The 22,536-nt window shown below is 42.0% G+C and overlaps 1 protein-coding gene across 1 annotated transcript in view; it reads right to left on the bottom strand.

The window, feature by feature from the left end:
• VPS16 (VPS16 core subunit of CORVET and HOPS complexes) overlaps positions 1 to 22,536 on the bottom strand; it is an 879,114-nt gene that overhangs the window by 371,110 nt on the left and 485,468 nt on the right. Inside the window, exons 15-16 of the mRNA XM_075319712.1 lie at positions 21,817 to 21,925; positions 21,578 to 21,712 (exon numbers count right to left, since the gene is read on the bottom strand). Of these exons, the coding sequence (XP_075175827.1) occupies positions 21,578 to 21,712; positions 21,817 to 21,925 (244 nt within the window). The remainder of the gene's footprint in view (positions 1 to 21,577; positions 21,713 to 21,816; positions 21,926 to 22,536) is intronic.

Genomic DNA, 22,536 nt, shown 5'->3' with positions numbered 1-22,536 from the left:
TAACATCTGCTGAAGAAACACCATCTGTTAAGGTACCGTCACACTAAGCAACTTACCAGCGATCCCAACAACGATAGGGATCGCTGGTAAGTTGCTAGGAGGTTGCTGGTGAGATGTCACACTGCGACGCTCCAGCGATCCCACCAGCAACCTGACCTGGCAGGGATCGCTGGAGCGTGGCTACACGAGTTGCTGGTGAGCTCACAAGCAACCAGTGACCAGCTACACGTGCAGAGAGCAGGGAGCAGCGCACACTGAGCGCTGGCTCCTTGCTCTCCTAGCTACAGCACACATGGGGTAAATTACCTGATGTGTGCTGCAGCTACATGTGCACAGAGCAGGGAGCAGCGCACACTGCTTAGCGCTGGCTCCCTGCTCTCCTACTTACAGCACACATCAGGTTAATTAACCCGATGTGTCCTGCAGCTAGCTACATGTGCACAGAGCAGGAGCCGGCAGCACAGGCAGTGAGAGCGGGGGAGGCTGGTATCAAAGGTAAATATCGGGTAACCAAGGACAGGGCTTCTTGGTTACCCGATGTTTACATTGGTTACCAGCCTCTGCAGAAGCCGGCTCCTGCTGCCTGCACATTTAGTTGTTGCTGTCTCGCTGTCACACACAGCGATCTGCGCTTCACAGCAGGACAGCAACAACTAAAAAATGGCCCAGGACATTCAGCAACAACCAACGACCTCACAGCAGGGGCCAGGTTGTTGCTGGATGTCACACACAGCAACATCGCTAGCAACGTCACAAAAGTTGTTCGTTAGCAGCGATGTTGCTAGCGATGTTGCTTAGTGTGACGGGGCCTTATAGGGAGGACTGGCAGATTAGGATAAGGTGGTATATAACCCAATCACCAGTCGTGGTCCACCGTGCTCACAGATGGTAAAGGAGATGCTGGCAACACGAAGGTAAGGCGGAGGATACAGAGCTGGGTGGCTCTGAAACTAAATTTTGCCAAAAATCTCAAAATTTTTATAATAAGTACAGTTTGGAATGTTTAGTGCTGAAGTGCATATTTGGTGCTGGCTTTTTGTTTTTTCTTCATTGAATTGGTCGGTGGTTGACCTCCACCTTGCTATGCACCCCATTTTGGGATGTATTCCATCTGTCTAGATTTTGGCGTTGGTGACTGTTCACATTAAGTCATCAGGCCTTGTCCACAGGCTTTTTACTTCATGCAGCATTTGCTTGGACCTGTCCCGCCCACAGCCATGACTCAGTCATGGGTACGGGATTGAAATAGACCAGGTGAGTGCTGCTAAGAGCAGTTCTACTATTCATATGTGAGGCCGTATGGCACATTTTATAAAAATATTTTAGTGTAGGACTGCCTCAAATGAGATTTGCCGTGACGTGGCGAGGCAGCTCAAGAAATTGCAATTTTTTGCCAAAAATCTCAAAATTTTTATAATAAGTACAGTTTGGAATGTTTAGTGCTGAAGTGCATATTTGGTGCTGGCTTTTTGTTTTTTCTTCTCTGAAACTAATAGTAGCCTGAACAGAGTTAGACGACACTCGGATCTGGAGACTGGGAACCCTGTTAGCGTCACAGGGTCCACACACCCACCCAGCACAGGAACTCCCTGTTAACAACACAGGGGCCATTGGGTACGCTGTCCGTGTGCGTAGGGGCCACACCTGTGGACAGCAGGCGCATCAGCAGCAGCCCAGTTAATGCCACTGGGCTGCACTAGCAGGACTGGTAGGACAGGAGCTGGTCTTAACCATTCTGCGTTACCAACTGTGGTGGCGGCCTGCACTGACGCCCTATCCCTGCCTACCTCTGGCCTAAAGCCGCGATGGGTTCAACACATGGAGGTGTGCTCTTTCTGAGCATAATAGAAGACTGCGCACCTCCTTGTTGGCTTCAGCCCCTTTTGTAACCTGGGTCTGCCCCAACCCAGGGTGGACCACAATTTTCCTCCTGGAGACAAAAGCAGAGTGACAGGTCATCAGTGGCATAACGAGCAACCTATTCGGAACCACCACTTCAATGATGACCTCATGGCAGCCACGACCCAAACACCTCATCAGTCATCGTCTGACCAACAATAATGAGGTGACAAGTCCTAGGGGCGAGCCTCTGCAAGCCAGTCCGGAGTGGCCTGGCCACATCATCAGGACACCTGATGCCCTGTGGCCTATCTGCGCCTGCCACATCATGGACAGGGCCAAAGAGTTCATTACCGGACCTAGCCTCTGATGCAGTAAGTGCCTGAGCATGCTCAGTAGCCTGAACAACAGTCACAGAAAAAATCAGCTTTTGCATGCTCTCTAGGCACAACACAGGACTTACACACGGCACGGAGTCCAAGTAATTGTGCAAAGAGGCTTTTCGCAAGTGTGGGAGCATGCGCTGTAGCCCGAACTGAGGACTTAGCCTCAGGAATAGCACAGTCAGGCTGAGCCTACTCACTAGGTGAAACACTGGACTTAAGCTGTGGCTGGGGTAAATCGGCACACTCATGCGCACTAGCCGTCTCTCCACACTTAGACGTGGAGGAGGAAGCAGCCAGCTGGACGACCCAAGGCACGGCCAAAAATGGCAGCTGACACCTGGGCGCAAGTGGAACCGCAGCAGGCTGCTTGCGTCTACGGCGGCACCGATTCGTAACACCAACTACCAGCCAAAATAACAGGTGTACTTCTTCCCGTGGATAATCTGATATGATCCCTTTTTTCAGGGATACGACCATCACTACCTAATGTAGATGAGGCACCAAAAGAGCAGGTGATTCAATGGATCTCAAGTGCTCCATCAAGTGGCCTCTCCTCCACCTCAACTTCAATATCCCAGATACTCCATTCCTCTGTGGTGTCAACCCAATCGCACTTGCTTCCTAACAGCTCTCAAGTTTCCACCAGCCCTGCTGAATATGGGCTAACAGAGATGGTTGAGTCTGCATAGCTGTTTAGTCACACTATAGCCTGGGAGGTCTGCTCCAAAGCTGCAGTCAGTAAAGACAAGGAAGTTATTATTATTATTTATTTATAGAGCACCATTGATTCCAGGGTGCTGTACATGAGAAGGAGGTTACATACAGAATACATATATAAGTTACAATAGACAGACTGGTACAGAAAGAAGAGGGCCCTGCCTTTGCGGGATTACATTCTAAAGGATTTTGGGGAGGAGACAGTAGCCGGGGTGTAGGTTCGGTGGCAGCTTCGCATGGTGGTGGGGCGGCAGCTCCGCACAGTGGTGGGGTCATTGAAGGTTATAGACATTTCTGAACAGATGAGTTTTCAGGTTCCGTTTGAAGCTTGCGGGTGTAGCAGATAATCTGATGTGTTGAGGCAGAGAGTTCCAGGAGACTGGGGAAATGATCTGCACAGATGCTCAGAAGCTTTGTGAGTTGGATCCAGGCTCCGATGAAGAAGTTGCAGAGCATAATGTACACCCTCATTCCCAAACTGTAAATCCTCCTGCAGGAGACAATGGGGAACCTGATTGGAATGACAACTTTATTATTCGGTCAGGGCAGGAAGAGGTTGTCTTGGAGGACTCAGGACGAGGGGAATGAAAACACACAAGGTGATGATGAGGATGAAGACCCCACTTACTGTCAAACCAAAGTCACCCAGTCGATGAGGTCAGCAGAGGAGGTGGAGGAGGATGCAACTGACGACGAGGTTACGTTGCGTCTTCCTGGACAGAGACAAAGTACTGGAAGCACGTCAACAACTGAATCCTCATCCACAACTCTGCCTCTGTGCAGAAGTCGTGGTGGCTCTGCAGGTCAAATGGGCTCTAAGCCTTGCCTAGCCTGGGGCTCTTTTGACATCGCAAAGGATCGCCCAAGTCATGTCATCTGTAAGATTTGTCACCAATCTCTAAGTAGAGGCCAAAAAATCACGAATTTGAGTACTTCGTCCCTGAAGTGGCACATGGATATCAATTGATAGTGTGAGGGTGTATTGATCAGCTTTATCCAATGTCAATGCAACATGCTTATTTGCCGTTCATTGCATGCATTGTTGCAGACTACACACTGCTGGTTTTTTTTTGCATCTGCCTTTGTCTGTTTGGTCACTATAGCAATAGCAAAACGGTCTTCGGCTGTGGACTTGGAGAGGGGAGGAGATTCTGTCTATGAACATAAGAAAAAGTTAAAGGTGTGCGTTACAGCAAGGAGCCACCGTGGAAACACTTCGGTCAATTGTGAGGGGAGTCGTGTTCGAGTTTGGTGAGGCGGACCGTAACAGCTGTGAGCAGCATCCTGTGGCAGAGACCAACATGCTTCCAATGCTGTCTATACTGTTTACCGTTAGAGTAGTGTAAAGTCTGTATTTATGGCAACTGGACACCACAGTACCCGGGTACGGTAGGGTGGGCCCATACAGTAATGCGTGCACACAACACTTTGTTTTATTAGCAAAACACATATCTGATCTGGTTAGGCCGACTATATAGACAATAAGACTTGCTGCCTCTGCACTGTCAAATTGTCACTTAGGGTAAGTTCACACAGTGCGTTTTTCGCGGCGTTTTTGCACAGTTTTCAGGTGCGTTTTTGCTCAGAAAACTGCATGACTTTGCTTCCCCAGCAAAGTCTATGAATTTTCATTTTTGCTGTCTGCACATAGCGTTTTTTTTCAGCTGCGTTTTTGTGGTGCCACAAAAGCACAGCATGTTAATTATTCCCGCGTTTTTCACTGCGCTTTTCTTCCATTGAGTGCAATGGGATGTTGAAAGACGCAATGAGAAACGCAAATAGGTGCGTTTTGGTGCGTTTCTAATACCAAAAACGCAGCTATAAACGCAGGAGGTGGGTAGTAAAGTGACATGTACAGGAAGAGGATTCCTTCTGTCAGTAAACACAGAAGCGTGAATCCTCCCGGTACCGTCACCGCCGCTTCCACCTCCGGTCCTGTGCATGTCAGCTGCCGTGCGGCGTCATGTACGGGCAGGAGGTGGAAGCGGCTGCGAAAACAAAAGTGAACAGTAGAAAAAAAAATGTCATACTCACCTGTCTGCAGGGTCCCGGTGCCATGCCCGCTCCCACCTCCTCCTCCCGTTACCGTGGCTCCGGGTGTGTGCAGTCTCCCCGGGTATGTATGCCTGCAGGATGCAGGACCTGGCGATGGATCACCTGATGCAGTCACCTGACGCATCAGCTGATCGTAAGTCTCGCGGTGATGCCAGCAGCCGGCCGGTTTAACCTATCAGCGGATGCGTCAGGAGACTTCATCCCTGATTACCGGCAGCTCCTGTAGCGATCGGACGGGATCAGACTCGCTCCAGGAGCTGCCGGTAATCAGCACATAAGTGAGTTTGGTTTTTTTTTTGCACCGATGCATCTGCTGATTGTATAAACGGCTTTTTTACAATCATCCGCTGTGTGATGTGATGCAGGCACTTGAACCTGACACATCATCTGATCGCTTTGCCTTTTTTCCAGCAAACCAATCAGATGATATTGGATCCGGATTGGACAGCGCGGGACCCTTGACCCAGGATTACTGCGGAGGGGGGTTCTTTATTTCAATAAAGATAGAGTCACTAATTGTGTTGTGTTTTATTTCTAATAAAAATATTTTTGTGTGTTGTGGTTTTTTTATCTTTACTAGAAATTCATGGTGGCCATGCCTAATATTGGCGTGACACCATGAATTTCGAGCTTAGGGCCAGCTGATAATATACAGCTAGCCCTAACCCCATTATTACCCAGTGAGCCACCCGGCATCAGGGCAGCTGGAAGAGTTCGATACAGCGCCAGAAGATGGCGCTTCTATGAAAGCGCCATTTTCTGGGGTGGCTGCGGACTGCAATTCGCAGCGGGGGTGCCCAGAAAGCATGGGCACCCTGCCCTGTGGATTCCAATCCCCAGCTGCCTAGTTGTACCCGGCTGGACACAAAAATTAGACGAAGCTCACGTCATTTTTTTATTTTTTAATTATTTCATGAAATTCATGAAATAATTTTTTAAAAAAAAGGGCTTCTCTATATTTTTGGTTCCCAGCTGAGTACAAATAGGCAGCTGGGGGTTGGGGGCAGCCCGTACCTGCCTGCTGTACCCGGCTAGCATACAAAAATATGGCAAAGCCCACGTCATTTTTTGTGTTTGGGGGGGCAAAGAAATCCTGCATACAGTCCTGGAAGGAGGATGCTGAGCCTTGTAGTTCGACAGCTGCTGTCTGCTCTCCTGCATACACTATTGGATGGAGGATGCTGAGCCTTGTAGTTCGACAGCTGCTGTCTGCTCTCCTGCATACACTATTGGATGGAGGATGCTGAGCCTTGTAGATCTGCTCCCCCAGACTCTCCCTCCAGCATACAGTCCTGGATGGAGCATGCTGAGCCTTGTATTTCTGCAGCTGCTGTCTGCTCTCCTGCATACACTATTGGATGGAGTATGCTGAGCCTTGTAGTTCTGCAGCTGTCTGCTCTCCTGCATAAAATAGTGGAGAATGAAGAACATATTGAAGAAGGAAATGACATCAGACCTTTTTTTTTTGTTCACTGATAAAAAACCGCATAAAGACGCAGTGAGCAAAAACGCAGCAAAACACAGCAAAAAACGCAACAAATCACGACAAAAACACGTGCGTTGTTTGACGCGTTTTTTTTGACGCGGGTGCGTTTTTGTGCGGTTTTTGCCGCAAAAAACACAGCGTCAAAAAAACGCAGTGTGTGAACCTAGCCTTACAGTTAAAATCATAGGACAGCGACACATGTTTGCATTGACTGTTGCTTTACAATATTTCCATGACTGTGTTGCTGAGCTGTGTGGTTTGCATTCACACTGTTATCATCTGCCTTATCTGTGAGGCTTCAGATAACAAGGGTATTCAGGGGGGGTAATGGGTTTTGTCTATGTTTAGGTAGATAACTTGTAAGCTGTTGTGATGCGCCACTGGGAAGTCGTGTTCGCGCGCGCGCGCACACACACACACACACACACACACACACACACACACACACACACACACACTTACTCCTGCAACGCAGAGGGAATACCAGGTAGTAGAAAACGGTTTACACAGTCCCTTGGTTAGTCCAAATTTGGTGAGCAGGGTGTATAAATCGCCATTACGAGTGTCACAGCATAGGGGTGTAGGCTTTTGGAATTGTGAATACATTGTTCTATTCTTTCAGTTTTAGGCATGCTTCTTATTGTTTATTTTGGGAAAGTTAAACAATCATTTATCAACCCGATTGCCTAGAGTCCTTTTCCTGTTGCGTGGTTTTGAAGTATACTGGGGAGCCGACCCTGTACACGCCTTTAAATGAAGCATAACTCGCAATGGGAAGTTCACTGTGCTACAATGCGGCATAGCGGGGCTGTGCAACCACCGTCTGCCCCATCAAGTGCATCTGCATGCTCTTCATCCTCTGTGACTGTGCGGACAGCAGTCACACATGCTTTTTCACGCTGACCTTCCAACCCTTTACCCGTAACAGGGAGTGTGATTGTCAGGTTGTCCGTTGTTTTGGAAGTGGAAACAGCTGGTCGTGTTGAGCTCTGTCAGACATCGAGAGAACCACCTTTGGATGAAGGCAACAATATATCCATGCCTGCACCTTCAGAACAGATTGGCTGGACTACCTGCAGTTAATAATTGCGTAGCAGTAATGGAGAGGAGTGTAGAATGCACATGTGGTGTACCTTGCTTGGCAGCAAAGGAACACTAAGGTAGTATCCCAGACAACTGGAGTATTCCCATAACAGCGGCAGCACTTTTGTAAATTAAAATTGCGTACCACTAATGGAGAAGAGTGTAGAAAGCACATGTGGTGTACCTTGCTTGGTAGCAAAGGAACACTAAGTTAGTATTGCAGACACTTTTAGGATGGCATAAAAAGTGTCAGCTCTTTGGGCAAATAAAATAGCGTGGCAAAACTGGACAGGAGGGTAGAATGCTGGGGGTGCTGTGGGACAGTGGACAGCAAATGAAGCCTCACTTTCCATCCCTGCTAATGAAAAAATGCAGCAAGGAATTTCCTGAGTTGAGGAAGGCAGACGCTGTTATCTAAAGCCCTGCACAGCGTTTGCACGGACCTGCCTAGCAGCTATGGCTATGAACGCCTGTAAATCAGCCCTTAAAATGGCTGAAATAACCAGCAGTCCCTAATCCCTAAAGCGCTGTGTAGATTGCATTGTATCTCTATAGCGCACACAGCAGCAGGAGTGTGAGCGGTAACTGTCACCCACACGCAGAAGACAGATAATGGCGGCGACAGGGAAAATGGCCGGATCTTATAGAGCAAAGACATGTGACATGCACAGCCTATGACACATGCCCTTGCTTGTCTGTCAAAAATCCACTTAGCTGTGTGTGTCTGTGATTTGTTGACATCCTGGCCCGCCCCACTGCTCGCGCGGTTAGGGGGAAAAAATGGTGATCAGCATTATATCAGCACTCAGCAGCAGCACAGATCTAAACTCCGTCCCCCCCCCCCCGCACACTATACGCTGAAATTTGATAATAGCGTGATTCACAGTGACTAACACTATTACAGTGAAAAGCCAGCTAGTAACTAGCTAGGCTTTTTGTTGATCGAACCGTTCTCGAACGTAACTCAAACTGTCGAGCTTTTAGCAAAAAGCTCGAGTTCGAGCTCGAACACCCCCCAAAATCACTCGAACATGAAATTGGCGAACCTCAAGCCTCGAACATTGCTCAACTCTAGTAAGCAATAGATTAGCACTGGGAAAACATAAACACCAAACTATTGTCAAATTGACAGAATCCTCAAAGCTGAGAGCAGCAATGGCTCAATCAAGTAATTAAAGCAGGGAAATAGTAAGGAGAAGTGTTACCTATAAAAGTGCCAGTGCGAATAAAGTGCAGGATGCAATAGGACTCCACGTAGAGGACCCCCAACATACGCTTCGCCTATATTTCTGACCGCTTATTCATGGGGAGATATCTCGGTTACAGGTGGATGACCTTGGGAACCTCTAGCTATGACCGTAAATAACCTGAGTGACATCACCGCACATCGAGCGGCTCAGTCGTTCTCTGTCTGAAGCTCACAGCAGGCGGTAATGTTCTATGCCAACATGCTGTCGCTTCAGACAAAGCAGAGCTGGAATTGTTCTGGGACCTCGTGTGGATTACATTGGACCTGGGTGTTTTGGGGGTTAATAAAGGGGTGAAACAAGGATTGTATTTTATTTCAAATAAAGGATTTTTTTGGGTGTTTGTGTTTATTTCTTTTCACTTGCTGATTAGCAATGGGGGGTCTCAGATGCCTCACATTACAAACATACGACTTAATGACAGCTAGGCACAAGGTGACCCCATTTTGGAAACTCCACTCCTTGAGGAATTTATCTCGATGTAAAGGGAGCATCTTAAATTTGAAGGTTTTTCACAGAAAAAAAAAATCCTTGAAAATTAAAATTATTTTTTAGCCCCAAATTTTTCATTTTCTTTAAGAGTAACAAGAGGAACTGGGCCACATAATTTATTGTGCAATTTCTCTTGAGTACAGGAATAACCTATATGTGGTCAAAGTCTGAATTGGGCACATGGCAGGGCTCAAAAGGGAAGAAGCGCTATTTGATTTTTTGCGTGCATAATTGCCCTTTAATAAATAGCAGATGCCATGTCGTGTTTGGAGAGCCACTAAGATTCTACAACAGCAGAAACCCCCAAATTGACACAATTTTGTAAACTAAATCCCTCAAAGAATTTATCTAGGGCTGTAGTGAGCATCTTGATCCCATTTGTGCTCCAAAGAATATTATAATATTGTGTTGGGAAAATTAAATGAAGGTTTTTTTCCAACAAAAATAATGCTGAGGTCCCAAATTTTTTATTTTCACAGAAATATCAGAAGAAAATGCATAACAAATGTTGTGGTTCATTTCCTTCCAAGTACAGCAATACCTCATATGTGGTCGGAAATTACTTTTTAAGCACAGTGCAAAGCTCAGAAGGTAAGCAGCGCTATATACGAGTGCATATTTGACTGTTATGGTTTGCAATAGCTATTTCACACTGGTAGAGCCCCTGATGTTATGATCTAGTAACCGTAGACAATCACGAAAAATCCCATTAATCCGGAAAATAGAAAACCACAAGAGTAGTTGGAAACTAAGCTGACCGCAATCCTCTATCTATCGGACAACACTAGAAGTAGCAGTGAGATGTTCCTAACCAGGGTGGATTTGATTTAAATCTAACTGATTTAAATCACGATTTAAATCACTAGTCAGTAAGGCTTGATTTAAATCAAAGTTTCTACCTAAACTAGTTCTTGCTACTTTAACATGCAAGTAGATGAAGATTTTTAGAATCACTTTTTATATTACTTTTTTCTCCCCAGTTTAATGGGTTAATCATTCATATTTGGACACCACTGTTCTGTTGTACTTAGGAAGGAGAAAAATAATCCTGACCTTAATAACAATTTAAATAGATTTATTCAACTGAAACAATAACAACATTACAGCATAAGTTATTTGCTTAAACAAACATCCATGTTTGTTAAGTAATTTGGCTAAACAAAATATATATATATTTTAAGAAACTTAGACTGTCAGCCCAGCCGACACATGAAAAACTTAAATACTACTGTCCCTGCTGTCCTCTGTAGCTCACTTGTCGTCATCTTCATCATAATCTTCTTCTTTGTTCCTATTCATAATCTGGAAAAGAAAAACAAGCTTTCCTGCTTTATTGGGTCCCAACCGATTTTTCAATTTAGAATGAATGAGTCCCAAGGAAGAGAATATTCTTTCAACGCCTGCAGAAGAAGCTACTGCTGTTAAAAGTGAAATCATTACTTGAACAGTCTCTAAATCCAAGCGCTTAAGTGACTTCACTGGTGTGACCTTCCTTAAAATATCTTCAGCAAACATATTTCTTGAATGGTAACCCCTTAACTCTGAAGTTTATTATAGTTCGCATTAAAGATGGATGATTGCTGGATACCCATGTCATAGCTAACTCCTCTTCCTCAGCACTTAGGTTTTGACTCTGATATTGGATATTGACAATATTTGCCAAAAAATGAGCTGGAGTCAGTGCTTGTCCCATTCGTTTGTTTACTGCTTGTAATTTAATTCTGTCCATGTGTAGTTCTGTTTTTAAGTGTTCACTCAGTTCCATCCAAATTTCAACAGCATCCGCAATAAAACAGCTATTTTTCTGTATTTTGTTTAAAGCTTGAGAGATGGGTTTCGGGAAGCTCAGCATATGTTCAACATTTCTCTTAAGCCCAATGTTGAGGATTTTGGCCGTGACAGTGCCATCTATTTTATCTCGATTTTCTTCACAAAGTGTCATCAGAATAGGCCAGTTTTTGATATACTGCTCAAAACAGTCCACCACAGAATTCCATCTAACATCTTGTGGGAGCGTTAGCTTGGTTCCACCCATCCTTTTCAGAGCTCCTGCAGAAAAATGATTATTACGGAAGTATTTAGCAATTTCAACAACATTAGCCTTTATTTCTGGAACACTTAAGTCTTTGGCTAAGAGGTGCAGCAAATGAGCACTGCAACCATATGTTATTAGCAGCTTTGTATTCCCTCCCTGCTCTTCTAAATCTCTTCTCATCTTGAATACGTTTGCAGCATTGTCAGTGACCAAACTGCGTACTAGACATTTGAATTTTTGTTCACATGTCGTTATAGCTTTTACTGCCACTTTTTGTAAGTATTCTGCTGTGTGTGCATTTCCTGACGTATCAGTTGTTTGTGCAAGGAAGACTTTACCTTCTTCTGTTGTTATACAAGCACATACAATAGGATCATTGTGGACATTACTCCACCCATCAATACTTAGGTTAACAATTTTACCCTCCAGATCTGTTGCACATTGCTCCATTTCTCTGTCATACACTTGATCCAGCAGTTTCCCTGGAACATCAGCTCTGCTGGGTGGACTGTATCCTGGTCTCAGTGACTGAACCATATTACTGAATTGTGGGTTCTCAGTCAGACGGAAAGAAGAGTTCGTTGCATAAATAAACTGGGCAATTTTTTCATCAATCAACTCTTTTTCTAATCTGCTAGTTCTTATCACAAACCTATCTATGGTGGTTCCAGGAGGTAAAGGTTTTTTCTTCCTTTTGGGTGATGGTGATATGTGGCTGTGGGTGTCTGATGATGATGCTGCTGCTAATGAAGCACTATCCTGGATGGATAACTCTGAAACTGTAGAAAAGGATGATGGTGAATCTTGGAGGTGGATAGTTTCCAGAATCCATGAATTCCCCTAAACAAAAAAAGTCAATGCTGTTATTTTATTGTTTATTATACAATTTCTGCTTATTGTACACAACACATCACTGCCCCTGCCCCAAAAGGAATATTTGTTTTTCTTCATAACTGTACGAAATGACAGTAACATGCAGTAATAATAAGAAATATAATTTTTCTCACACATGACAGTTCAGTCTTTAGAAATAGGATTCAATAAAAATGTTTATCAACCTGAAGATCCTGCCTGTTCAGAAGTGTTTCTTTGGTCATCTTCATCACCGCACTTCTCATGATGTTACCTCATTCGCGCCACCAGGCCTTGCATCTCTTTGTTGCATCGTTTGCATTTTGCACGCATGCCTGCCTTACCGATAGGCGAAGGAGCTTCATTAAAATATTCCCAAACTGGGTCTCTTTTACGGCCTGCTGTCATTATAAGGAAAGAATGTAATAAACCTCAGATCGTACACACAAACAGATCCAGACTTCTCTGTCTGTGGCTATGCTGCAGTATTGTGCTCAAAGTTTCACTTTCATTTTCTTGTCTGCTTGCCCTTCCTCCTCCTCACACTTAGATTCACATTCTTCTTGTGTTGTGCAGATCTATTCCACTCCAAACAATCAGAAACATATTGTCTAACTTCTTGGACTTGGCACTGAAGGGGTTGATTCTGTATTCATAGGTTTGTAGAACAATAGGATTAAGGTCTTTTTCTCAACTCTGTTCATGTTGTAATATTTTTGCCGTGAAGAAGAGGCTGGGACCTCTGCGGAGTCAAATTCAGTTTTGAGAACTGCGTAAGTAAAGCGAGCGTCTGTGATAATATAGGAGAGAAACTGCCCACTAATCCTACAGAAACCTCTGGAAGAGCATGGCATTGTGAATGTTACACATATACAGCCTTTATTCTACTGAGTTAAAGAACTCAGCTTTATCTCATGATGGAAGAACCTTTGGATGGTAAAATATTTTCCTCAAAAAGCAGTTTATTGAAAAAAATCCGATTTAAATCAAAAAAATCCGATTTTTTTATTTTTTTAAAAAAACATTGATTTTTATCTACCCTGTTCCTAACACACCTAGACACCTCGTCACTGCCGGAGAAACTAGCTACACCTCAAAGATAGAAATGAGGAATCCTAACTTGCCTCAGAGTAGTCCACAAAGGAATAGCAAGCCCCCAACAGATTAACGACAGTGATGTAAGAAAACACAATACACAGATAGAAAATATAGATCAGCAAAGGTGAGGCCCGACTTACTACATAGAACAGGACAGGACAGATAACCGATTGAGGCCAGCAAAAAACCCTGAAAAAAATACCAATCTCCTAATAGGAAAAAAGATCTGAGACCATTGGGTCTCTTCCCCATTATATCAGGTGAGTACCAGACACTTTAAACAGAACTGCAGATATAATGGAAATAAACAAAATCACAGAACAAATAATATTCTAAAGTGCAAATACTCCAAAAATGAACAGGGAGCAAGCTCCCTTTCTTGCTGGAGGAACTGCCCTGCTCACAAAAGCAGAAAGACAGATCCTCACATACAAGAAACCAAATAGAGAACCAAATGGAATTAGCAAAAACACTTAAGTGCCAATCCAGCAATTAAGCACAGAAACGGTAAACTTATCTGGAGTAGATTTGGGCACCTAATAAATGGGAGAAACAGAAGGGAAAACTCCCAACCAACTTCAGAAGCAGGAAACATTTATCACCATTGGCTGCCAAGCACAAAATGCTCTCCTAAATAGACTAGGCTGATATGTAATAGGATTTCCTGGATTCCCAATTCATTCCATCACCTGTTGTATCACAGATTCAAACTCAGCTCCATTACCATTCCTGGCCATCAGAGGGCGCTCCACACCAGAACCCACTCGGATGACATTCACAACACCCTGAGGTGTGAAGACAGCAGGATCTAATTTTACAAACTACACCTCTAAGTGAAATCATCGAGTTGTGCAATGAGCATATTGACACCACATGTGTTTCACAAAATATTATACCATTAGGTAGTGAAGAAAAAAATAATTACATTTGTACCACTAAAGTGTTGTTTTAGCCCCAGATTTTAAATTTTCACAAGGGGAATGAGATAAAAATTACATAACTGTTACTCAATTTCTCATGAATGTGACAATACCCAATGTATGTACATGAAGAAAGGAAATTCCAGCATCCACGTTCCAGTTTATTTTAAAAAACTAATTTCTTTATTCCAAAAAGATTTAAAAGGTCATTCCATATGTATAAAAACAAGTGGCAATTTTCAAACAGGTACACGTTTCAGAGGATCACCTCCTTAGTCTGAGACAACACCATTCAAATGAAAGGCCCTTAAAAAAGGTCAAGGGGGAGGGGAAAATCACAGAGAAATTACATCACATGTGTAGAAACACGACTGAGTAGGTAGCACATGAGAGACTTTTTACAATACATTTGAAATTTCATTTTTCACATTGAGCCCATACGGCATTCTGCTATTAAGTAAAATTATCCATTTTGCTTCGCAGCGGTGTAACAATTTTGTCAAATCACCACCCCTTTTAGGGGGGGGATCACTTTTTCTGCAGCATTCACTTTGAGCGATGTCAGATTGCCGGCATGCACATTTAAAAAATGTTTAGATGCGGCAGACAAGCTCCGTGTAGTGGTATGGTTTACATCATAGACGTGCTCTGAGATGCGACGGCGTAATGTACGGGAGGTATTTCCCACATACTGGACGTGGCAGCTCGTGCAGGTGATGATGTAGACCACCGCAGCGGTACCACAATTAATAAAGGACTTAATGGTAAATTCTCGATTATTAGCACAAGATGTAAATTTAGTGGTATTAAACATGAATCTACATAAACCACAATTTTTTTGAGCACATTTGTAGGAGCCCAATGTGGGTAACCAATTATGTGAACAGTGACTTATTATTCTTATTGAGCATTGTGTGGTCACTAGGTGAGATGCGATTTGCTATTGTAGTATTACGCTTAGACACAAATCTCATGCCATTAGCCAAAATATTTTTTAAGGTGTTGTCAATCTGTAAGATAGGTAAAAATTTCTTGACAATATCGATGACATGATAATAATCACTACTAAAACAGGTTGAAAAAACTACCTGAGAAGAGGTTTGTGCAGACACAGAAAAAGAAGTGGAATTTTGTTCCAAATATTGCGCTCTGTTTTTCTTTTCAGATTTTAGCTTTGCTTGGTCAATAACCTTTGGGGAATAACCCCTGTTTTTGAATCTGTTTTTAATAATATCACATTGCTTCTGGTAAGAGCATTCAGAAGTGCATGTGCGTCTGGCTCTAATGAATTCTCCCACAGGTATATTATTGATGACATGGCGTGGATGGCAACTAGAGGCATATAATAGGGAGTTGCCTACAGTTGCCTTTCTGAATAGGTCACAATCCACACTATCAGTACCAGCATTAGTCAAAAATCCCTATTATGGAGGACTTCCAGTTTCTAGTTGAGGAGGAACTTGTTAAATTAAGTGAATCAAAGAAAAAAACACCCTCTAATCTAACCAGTCTCCAACAGAAAGCATTGAAATCCCGTACTGAAAATAGCCATATAGTTGTAAAAAACTCAGATAAGGGCGGGTCTGTAACCGTTCTTGATGTAGGATTATACGAACGTGAGGTAAAAAAATCTTTTAGAAAATAATTCCATTTATAGAAAAATCCAATATGACCCCTTATCTCAAATAAGATCAGAATTGGAAGACCTCTTGAATAGAGGCAATGAATTGGGTGTCATAACTCAGAAACAAGTAGAATTTTTTAACCCTGCCTTTCCTAAAACTCCATTACTACATGCGTTACCAAAAACTCATAAAAATATTTTCCCTCCCCCTCTTAGACACATAATATCGTGAATTGGGTCAATCACAGAAAATATTTCCCAATGGTTGGACACTAGATTAAGCCCACTTGCAAAGTTGTCTCCAAGTTATACTCATGACACAAAACATGCACTCAATATTTTTAATAAATTTAAATGGAAAAAATCATGCCGGTGGTTAACATGCGACATTCAAAATCTATATACATCTATCCCCCATGACCTAGCCATTCTAGCCTTAACAAAATACATGTCAAAATACACCAATTATTCAATTGACCTACAAACCTATATTATAGAGGTTGCGTTTTTTCTTCTCAAAAACAACTATTTTACTTTTTTGGATGAGTTTTTTGTTCAGACACAGGGTTGTTCGATGGGGTCCAAATTTTCCCCTTCTCTTGCCAATGTCTTTATGGCATGGTGGGAGGAGGCATGGTGCTGGCAATCTGACATCGCTCAAAGTGAATGCTGCAGAAAAAGTGATCCTCCCTAAAAGGGGTGGCGATTTGACAAAATTGTTACACCGCTGCGAAGCAAAATGGATAATTTTACTTAATAGCAGAATGCCATATGGGCTCAATGTGAAAAATGAAATTTCAAATGTATTGTAAAAAGTCTATCTCATGTGCTACCTACTCAGTCGTGTTTCTACACATGTGATGTCATTTCTCTGTGATTTTCTCCTCCCCCTTGACCTTTTTTAAGGGCTTTTCATTTGAATGGTGTGGTGTCAGACTAAGGAGGTGATCCTCCGAAACGCGTACCTGTTTGAAAATTGCCACTTGTTTTTATACATATGGAATGACCTTTTAAATCATTTTGAAATAAAGAAATTCGTTTTTTAAAATAATCTGGAACCTGGAATTTCCTTTCTTCATATTCACACTTCAGTGGGTCCTGCTGATGTCCGTGCACCGGTCAGATTCTTATGGAACTCCAAGTGGGTGAGCTGGTGTTTTTTTCTACTGCCAATGTATGTACAGTACTTTTTGGCCAACGGAGAGACTGGGGGGGTGGGGCACCATTTGACTTTTGAGTTTTCTATAATAGGACTCACTGTATGGTCCAAAATCTAAGTGCCAAAAGAGCAGAAACCTCCCCCAAGTGACCCCAATTTGGAATAACACAACTCTTGCAATTCATCTACGGGTGTAGTGATTATTTTAACTCTATAGGTTACATGGAAAACAGGCAGCAATGGATTTGCAGAGTGAAAATGGAAATCTGCCATTGTTCTGCCCAGTATATGCCCATACATTATACAGCTTGAGCTTCTGGAGATCTGTAACCTGTAAATTTAGTGGGTTGTGCTCGATACAGAAATGCCAAACATGTGAATGCTAATAGCAATTTAAGCACACTGTGGGGGTCAGAAGAAAGGGGGAATTTAGATTTGGGAGCACAAATTTTGATGGATTTCTTTTGGTGGAGAGTGCTTCCAAAGCCTTTTTGGTGCCAGCAATGTGGAAACATCCAATATTTCCGTTTACAGATGACGGAACCTAGTGGGGACTTGTTTTCTTTGTGAGTTGAGTAGAATCTTTTATTGGTGACATTCTACATCAGTTAATATTTATCCCATGCTCTATGCTGAGCACTTACATTTGGGTTTCCATCCAAATCTACAAAATACGTGATGCAGATGAAACCCCTGACATATCAAATCACTAATGAAGCTGCAGAGATACTTTGGACTGTTAGGCTTTTAAGATATGCACAAAAGAGGTGGTCAGCTGCAAATTAATACATTCCTAAAAGGACGGGCACGGCCGGATCATAGACCAAAGACTATCCAAATTATCTCCCTCTGCCTCATTATAGTAACTGTTCCATTGGGTGTTCTGTCTGAATCACATATTTCAGAGAATTACATGTAAACTCTGATGTAAGGACGCAGCATACAGCGCAGGATAAATGTGAGCAGAGTCTTAAGGGGGCTTTACACGGTAGCGATATCGCCCTGCGACGTTGCTCTGGCCGGCGATCCACCTTCTTTCTAAGGGGGCTGGTCATGCGGCGTCACAGCGACGTCAGATGGCAGGCGTCCAATAGAAGCAGAGGGGCGGAGATGAGCGGGACGTAACCTCCAGCCCACCTCCTTCCTTCCGCACTGGCGGTGGAGACAGGTAAGGAGATGTTCCTCGCTCCTGCGGTGTCACACACAGTGATGTGTGCTGCCGCAGGAATGAGGAACAACATCGCTAATGAGAGGTAAACAATTTTTTGTTTTAGGATGACCTCTCCGTGGCAAACGATTTTGGCCGCATTTGCGATCGTTTTAGGTCGCAAATAACTGTTACACGCTGCGATCTCGTTAATTAAGCCTGATGTGCGTCACAAACAACGTGACCCCGACGAAAATTCATTAACGATATCGTAGCGTGTAAAGCCCCCTTTAGAGCGATCTTTGGAAGGCAGAATGAACAAATCAAGAAATTATTTTTTTTCCCGTTCCCTGTGTGGTATATGTGATTAGATGGGTTAAATATTCTGGTCGGTATGATTGCAGTGATACGAGAATTATATATTTTTTTTATGTTTGGCAACTGTCACACACTAAAAAATGATTTTAAGAAAATAAAAGGTTGGCATCTCTTGATCCAAGAAATATATTAAAAAGCCTTACATACAGAGATGTAGCATCTTATGCGTTTCAAGTGTATGCTGCACTCTTAATCAGAAAAGCAGAGCAGATGCTCAAAACACATAAGATGCTACATCGATATATGTAAAGCTTTATAATATGTTTCTTTGAAAAAATTTTGAAGATTTTAATCACTGTGACCTTTTTTTTTTTCCTTTTTTGCATTTTACTTGTGGGTCAAACAGGTGGTTGGCATATGGACAAGCTATGTCAGAGCCTTGAGAATCTGGCTTGCTTTATCTCATTGACTATGCGGTTTAAAAAATGCTTTTATTGTTTTCATTTTTTTACAGTTTAATCACCCTCTCCCGACAGTTATTTGAGGGCCTGTTTGTTGCGAGAAGAGATTACATTTTATTGGTACTTTTCGGCACACAATTTTTGTTCGCTTTCTATTCACATTTTTGGTAGGCAGAATGAACAAAACCAAGCAATTTCGAAATAGATTTTTTTGTTAATGCTGATCATCATGTTGTAAAAGTGATGACGACTTTATATTCTTTGGGTCAGTATGAATATAGCGAAAGAGCATTTTTATGTTTTGCCCTTGCCCTTTTACACAATAAAAATGTTATCAAATTCTGTGAAGTACCTGTGGGTTCAAAATGCCCACTATACCGCTGAATAAAATCCTTGAGGTGTTTAGTTTCCACAAAGGGGATTTCTGTGAAATGGTGTTGGCAATCTATTTCTGTCAAATTTCTGTTCCAAAATATAAATATTGTGCCTTCCATTTGGAACCCTCCCATTTGTCCAAAGAGAGGTTTCTGACCACATGTGGTGGATTAGCATGCTCAGAAGAAAGTAACACATTGAACATTTTCAGGGTTTTTTAGAATGGTGTCACCTAGGCCTCTCAAAATCACTTCAAATTGATGTAGTCCCTAAAAAATGGTTTTACAAATTTTGTTGGAAAGATGAGAAAATGCTGATAAACTAACAAAAACGTATATATTTCAAAATTGAGCTGATGAAAAGTAGACATGTGGAAAATGTTATTTATTAATTATATCACAGAGTGAGTGAAAACCTTGATGCTAAACTCGGACAAACTCTTTAAAGATATAGCTAATATTAATTAATGGCAGTGTATGTTATGTGATTGGCAATTGTCCCCTGAAAAGAGAAGTAGGAACTGGATGAGGGAAATTGGACTGAATATCCAATGCTCAGTTGATAGATACAGTTATATAAAAAAGTTTGGGCACCCCTATTAATGCTAACCTTTTTTCTTTATAACAATTTGGGTTTTTGCAACAGCTATTTCAGTTTCATATATCTAACAACTGATGGACTGAGTAATATTTCTGGATTGAAATGAGGTTTATTGTACTAACAGAAAATGTCCAATCCGCATTTAAACAAAATTTGACCGGTGCAAAAGTATGGGCACCCTTATCAATTTCTTGATTTGAACACTCCTAACTACTTTTTACTGACTTACTAAAGCACTAAATTGGTTTTGTAACCTCATTGAGCTTTGAACTTCATAGGCAGGTGTATTCAATCATGAGAAAAGGTATTTAAGGTGGCCACTTGCAAGTTGTTCTCCTATTTGAATCTCCTATGAAGAGTGTCATCAAGGGCTCCTCAAAACAACTCTCAAATGATCTGAAAACAAAGATTATTCAACATAGTTGTTCAGGGGAAGGATACAAAAAGTTGTCTCAGAGATTTAAACTGTCAGTTTCCACTGTGAGGAACATAGTAACTAAATGGTAGAACACAGGTACAGTTCTTGTTAAGCCCAGAAGTGGCAGGCCAAGAAAAATATCAGAAAGGCAGAGAAGAAGAATGGTGAGATCAGTCAAGGACAATCCACAGACCACCTCCAAAGACCTGCAGCTTCATCTTGCTGCAGATGGTGTCGCTGCGCATCGGTCAACAATACAGCGCACGTTGCACAAGGAGAAGCTGTATGGGAGAGTGATGCAAAAGAAGCCGTTTCTGCAACCACGCCACAAACAGTCGCCTGAGGTATGCAACAGCACATTTGGACAAGCCAGTTACATTTTGGAAGACGGTCCTGTGGACTGATGAAACAAAGATTGAGTTGTTTGGTCATACAAAAAGGTGTTATGCATGGAGGCAAAAAAACACGGCATTCCAAGAAAAGCACTTGCTACCAACAGTAAAATTTGGTGGAGATTCCATCATGCTTTGGGGCTGTGTGGCCAATGCCGGCGGCGGGAATCTTGTTAAAGTTGAGGGTTGCATGGATTCAACTCAGTATCAGTAGATTCTTGACAATAATGTGCAAGAATCAGTGACAAAGTTGAAATTACGCAGGGGATGGATATTTCAGCAAGACAATGATCCAAAACACCGCTCCAAATCTACTCAGGCATTCATGCAGAGGAACAATTACAATGTTCTGGAATGGCCATCCCAGTCCCCAGACCTGAATATCATTGAAAATCTGTGGGATAATTTGAAGCGTGCTGTCCATGCTCGGCGACCATCAAACTTAACTGAACTGGAATTGTTTTGTAAACAGGAATGGTCAAATATACCTTCATCCAAAATCCAGGAACTCATTAAAAGCTACAGGAAGCGACTAGAGGCTGTTATTTTTGCAAAAGGAGGATCTACAAAATATTAATGTCACTTTTATGTTGAAGTGCCCATACTTTTGCAATGACAAAATTTTGTTTAAATGCAGATTGCACATTTTCTGTTAGTACAATAAACCTCATTTCAATCCAGAAATATTACTCAGTCCATCAGTTATGAGATATATGAAACTGAAATAGCTGTTGCAAAAACACAAATTGTTATAAAGAAAAAAGGTTAACATTAATAGGGGTGCCCAAACTTTTTCATATGACTGTATAAGCTGAAACTAAATTTTAATGATTTCTACTGCAATCTAATTTACAAGTAAATAAGTACACTTACTTTAATTGCCAGTTCAGTTCTTCCACAGTCACAAGCCTTAGAGGCAATCTCTGAATAAGAAATTCCAGTAGTGTCACCAAGTTTCTGATTGATGGCCTGGGCTATGTCTTCATCTGACTTCTCTTTCTGTTGGACCTTAAAAAAAAAACCACAAAAAAAACAAAAAAAAAAAACAACTATGTAAATATACAAAACATTTTTTTTTCTTACACATATACAAAGGTTTAAAAATACAATACCTTGTAACATGCCCAATGAGCTAAGATACGACTCACTCCTTTAAATTCTGGAATCTTTAGGTGTTCACAAATTTTTACAGCAAGAGGATAAAGTCTTCTCAAAACTAATCTGTGTGGAAGCAAATACATAGTCTATATGGTATGGCAGGCTATAATATTTGTACATTAGACCATTTTGTTTATTAAAGAAGAGATTTGAAATATATCATATAAACATTTTGTATTAGTATTGAGGATTAGGTGGTCATTAAAATGATCCTGTCATCAGGATTAAGTTATTCAAACAAATGGCAAGTATATAAAACTTTAATGCTGATTAAATCTATACCTTTCTTGAAGAGTTGGGCAGATTGAGTCGCAGAACTCAAATCGGCCACGTCAAAACTCTCTGGCAACTGAATGGGAGGCTCACTAATCATTTACCTTAGAGCAGGGGCTCAAACTCGACTGGGTATAAGGGCCGCAAAGAAAAAAAATATAATAATTTGTGGGGGCCGCATTTTTTCAGGACAAAGTGCCATTTTTAATGGTACCATTTTTTTTTTATTCTTTACACCTTTGGATCATAGTTTTTGAAAATGTTGCATCTATTAGAATAAATATGCACTTTTTTTGTTTAAAATATATACAGTTGTGCTCAAAAGTTTACATATCCCGGCAGATTTTTTGCTTTCTTAGCCTTTTTTCAAAGAGTATGAATGATGACACAAAATCTTTTTT

Source organism: Anomaloglossus baeobatrachus, chromosome 7, assembly GCF_048569485.1.
Source record: "Anomaloglossus baeobatrachus isolate aAnoBae1 chromosome 7, aAnoBae1.hap1, whole genome shotgun sequence".
NCBI classification, from domain to species: Eukaryota; Metazoa; Chordata; class Amphibia; order Anura; family Aromobatidae; genus Anomaloglossus; species Anomaloglossus baeobatrachus.
Note: the sequence above shows the minus strand (reverse complement) of the source record. Positions and strands in the feature narration are given on the sequence as shown.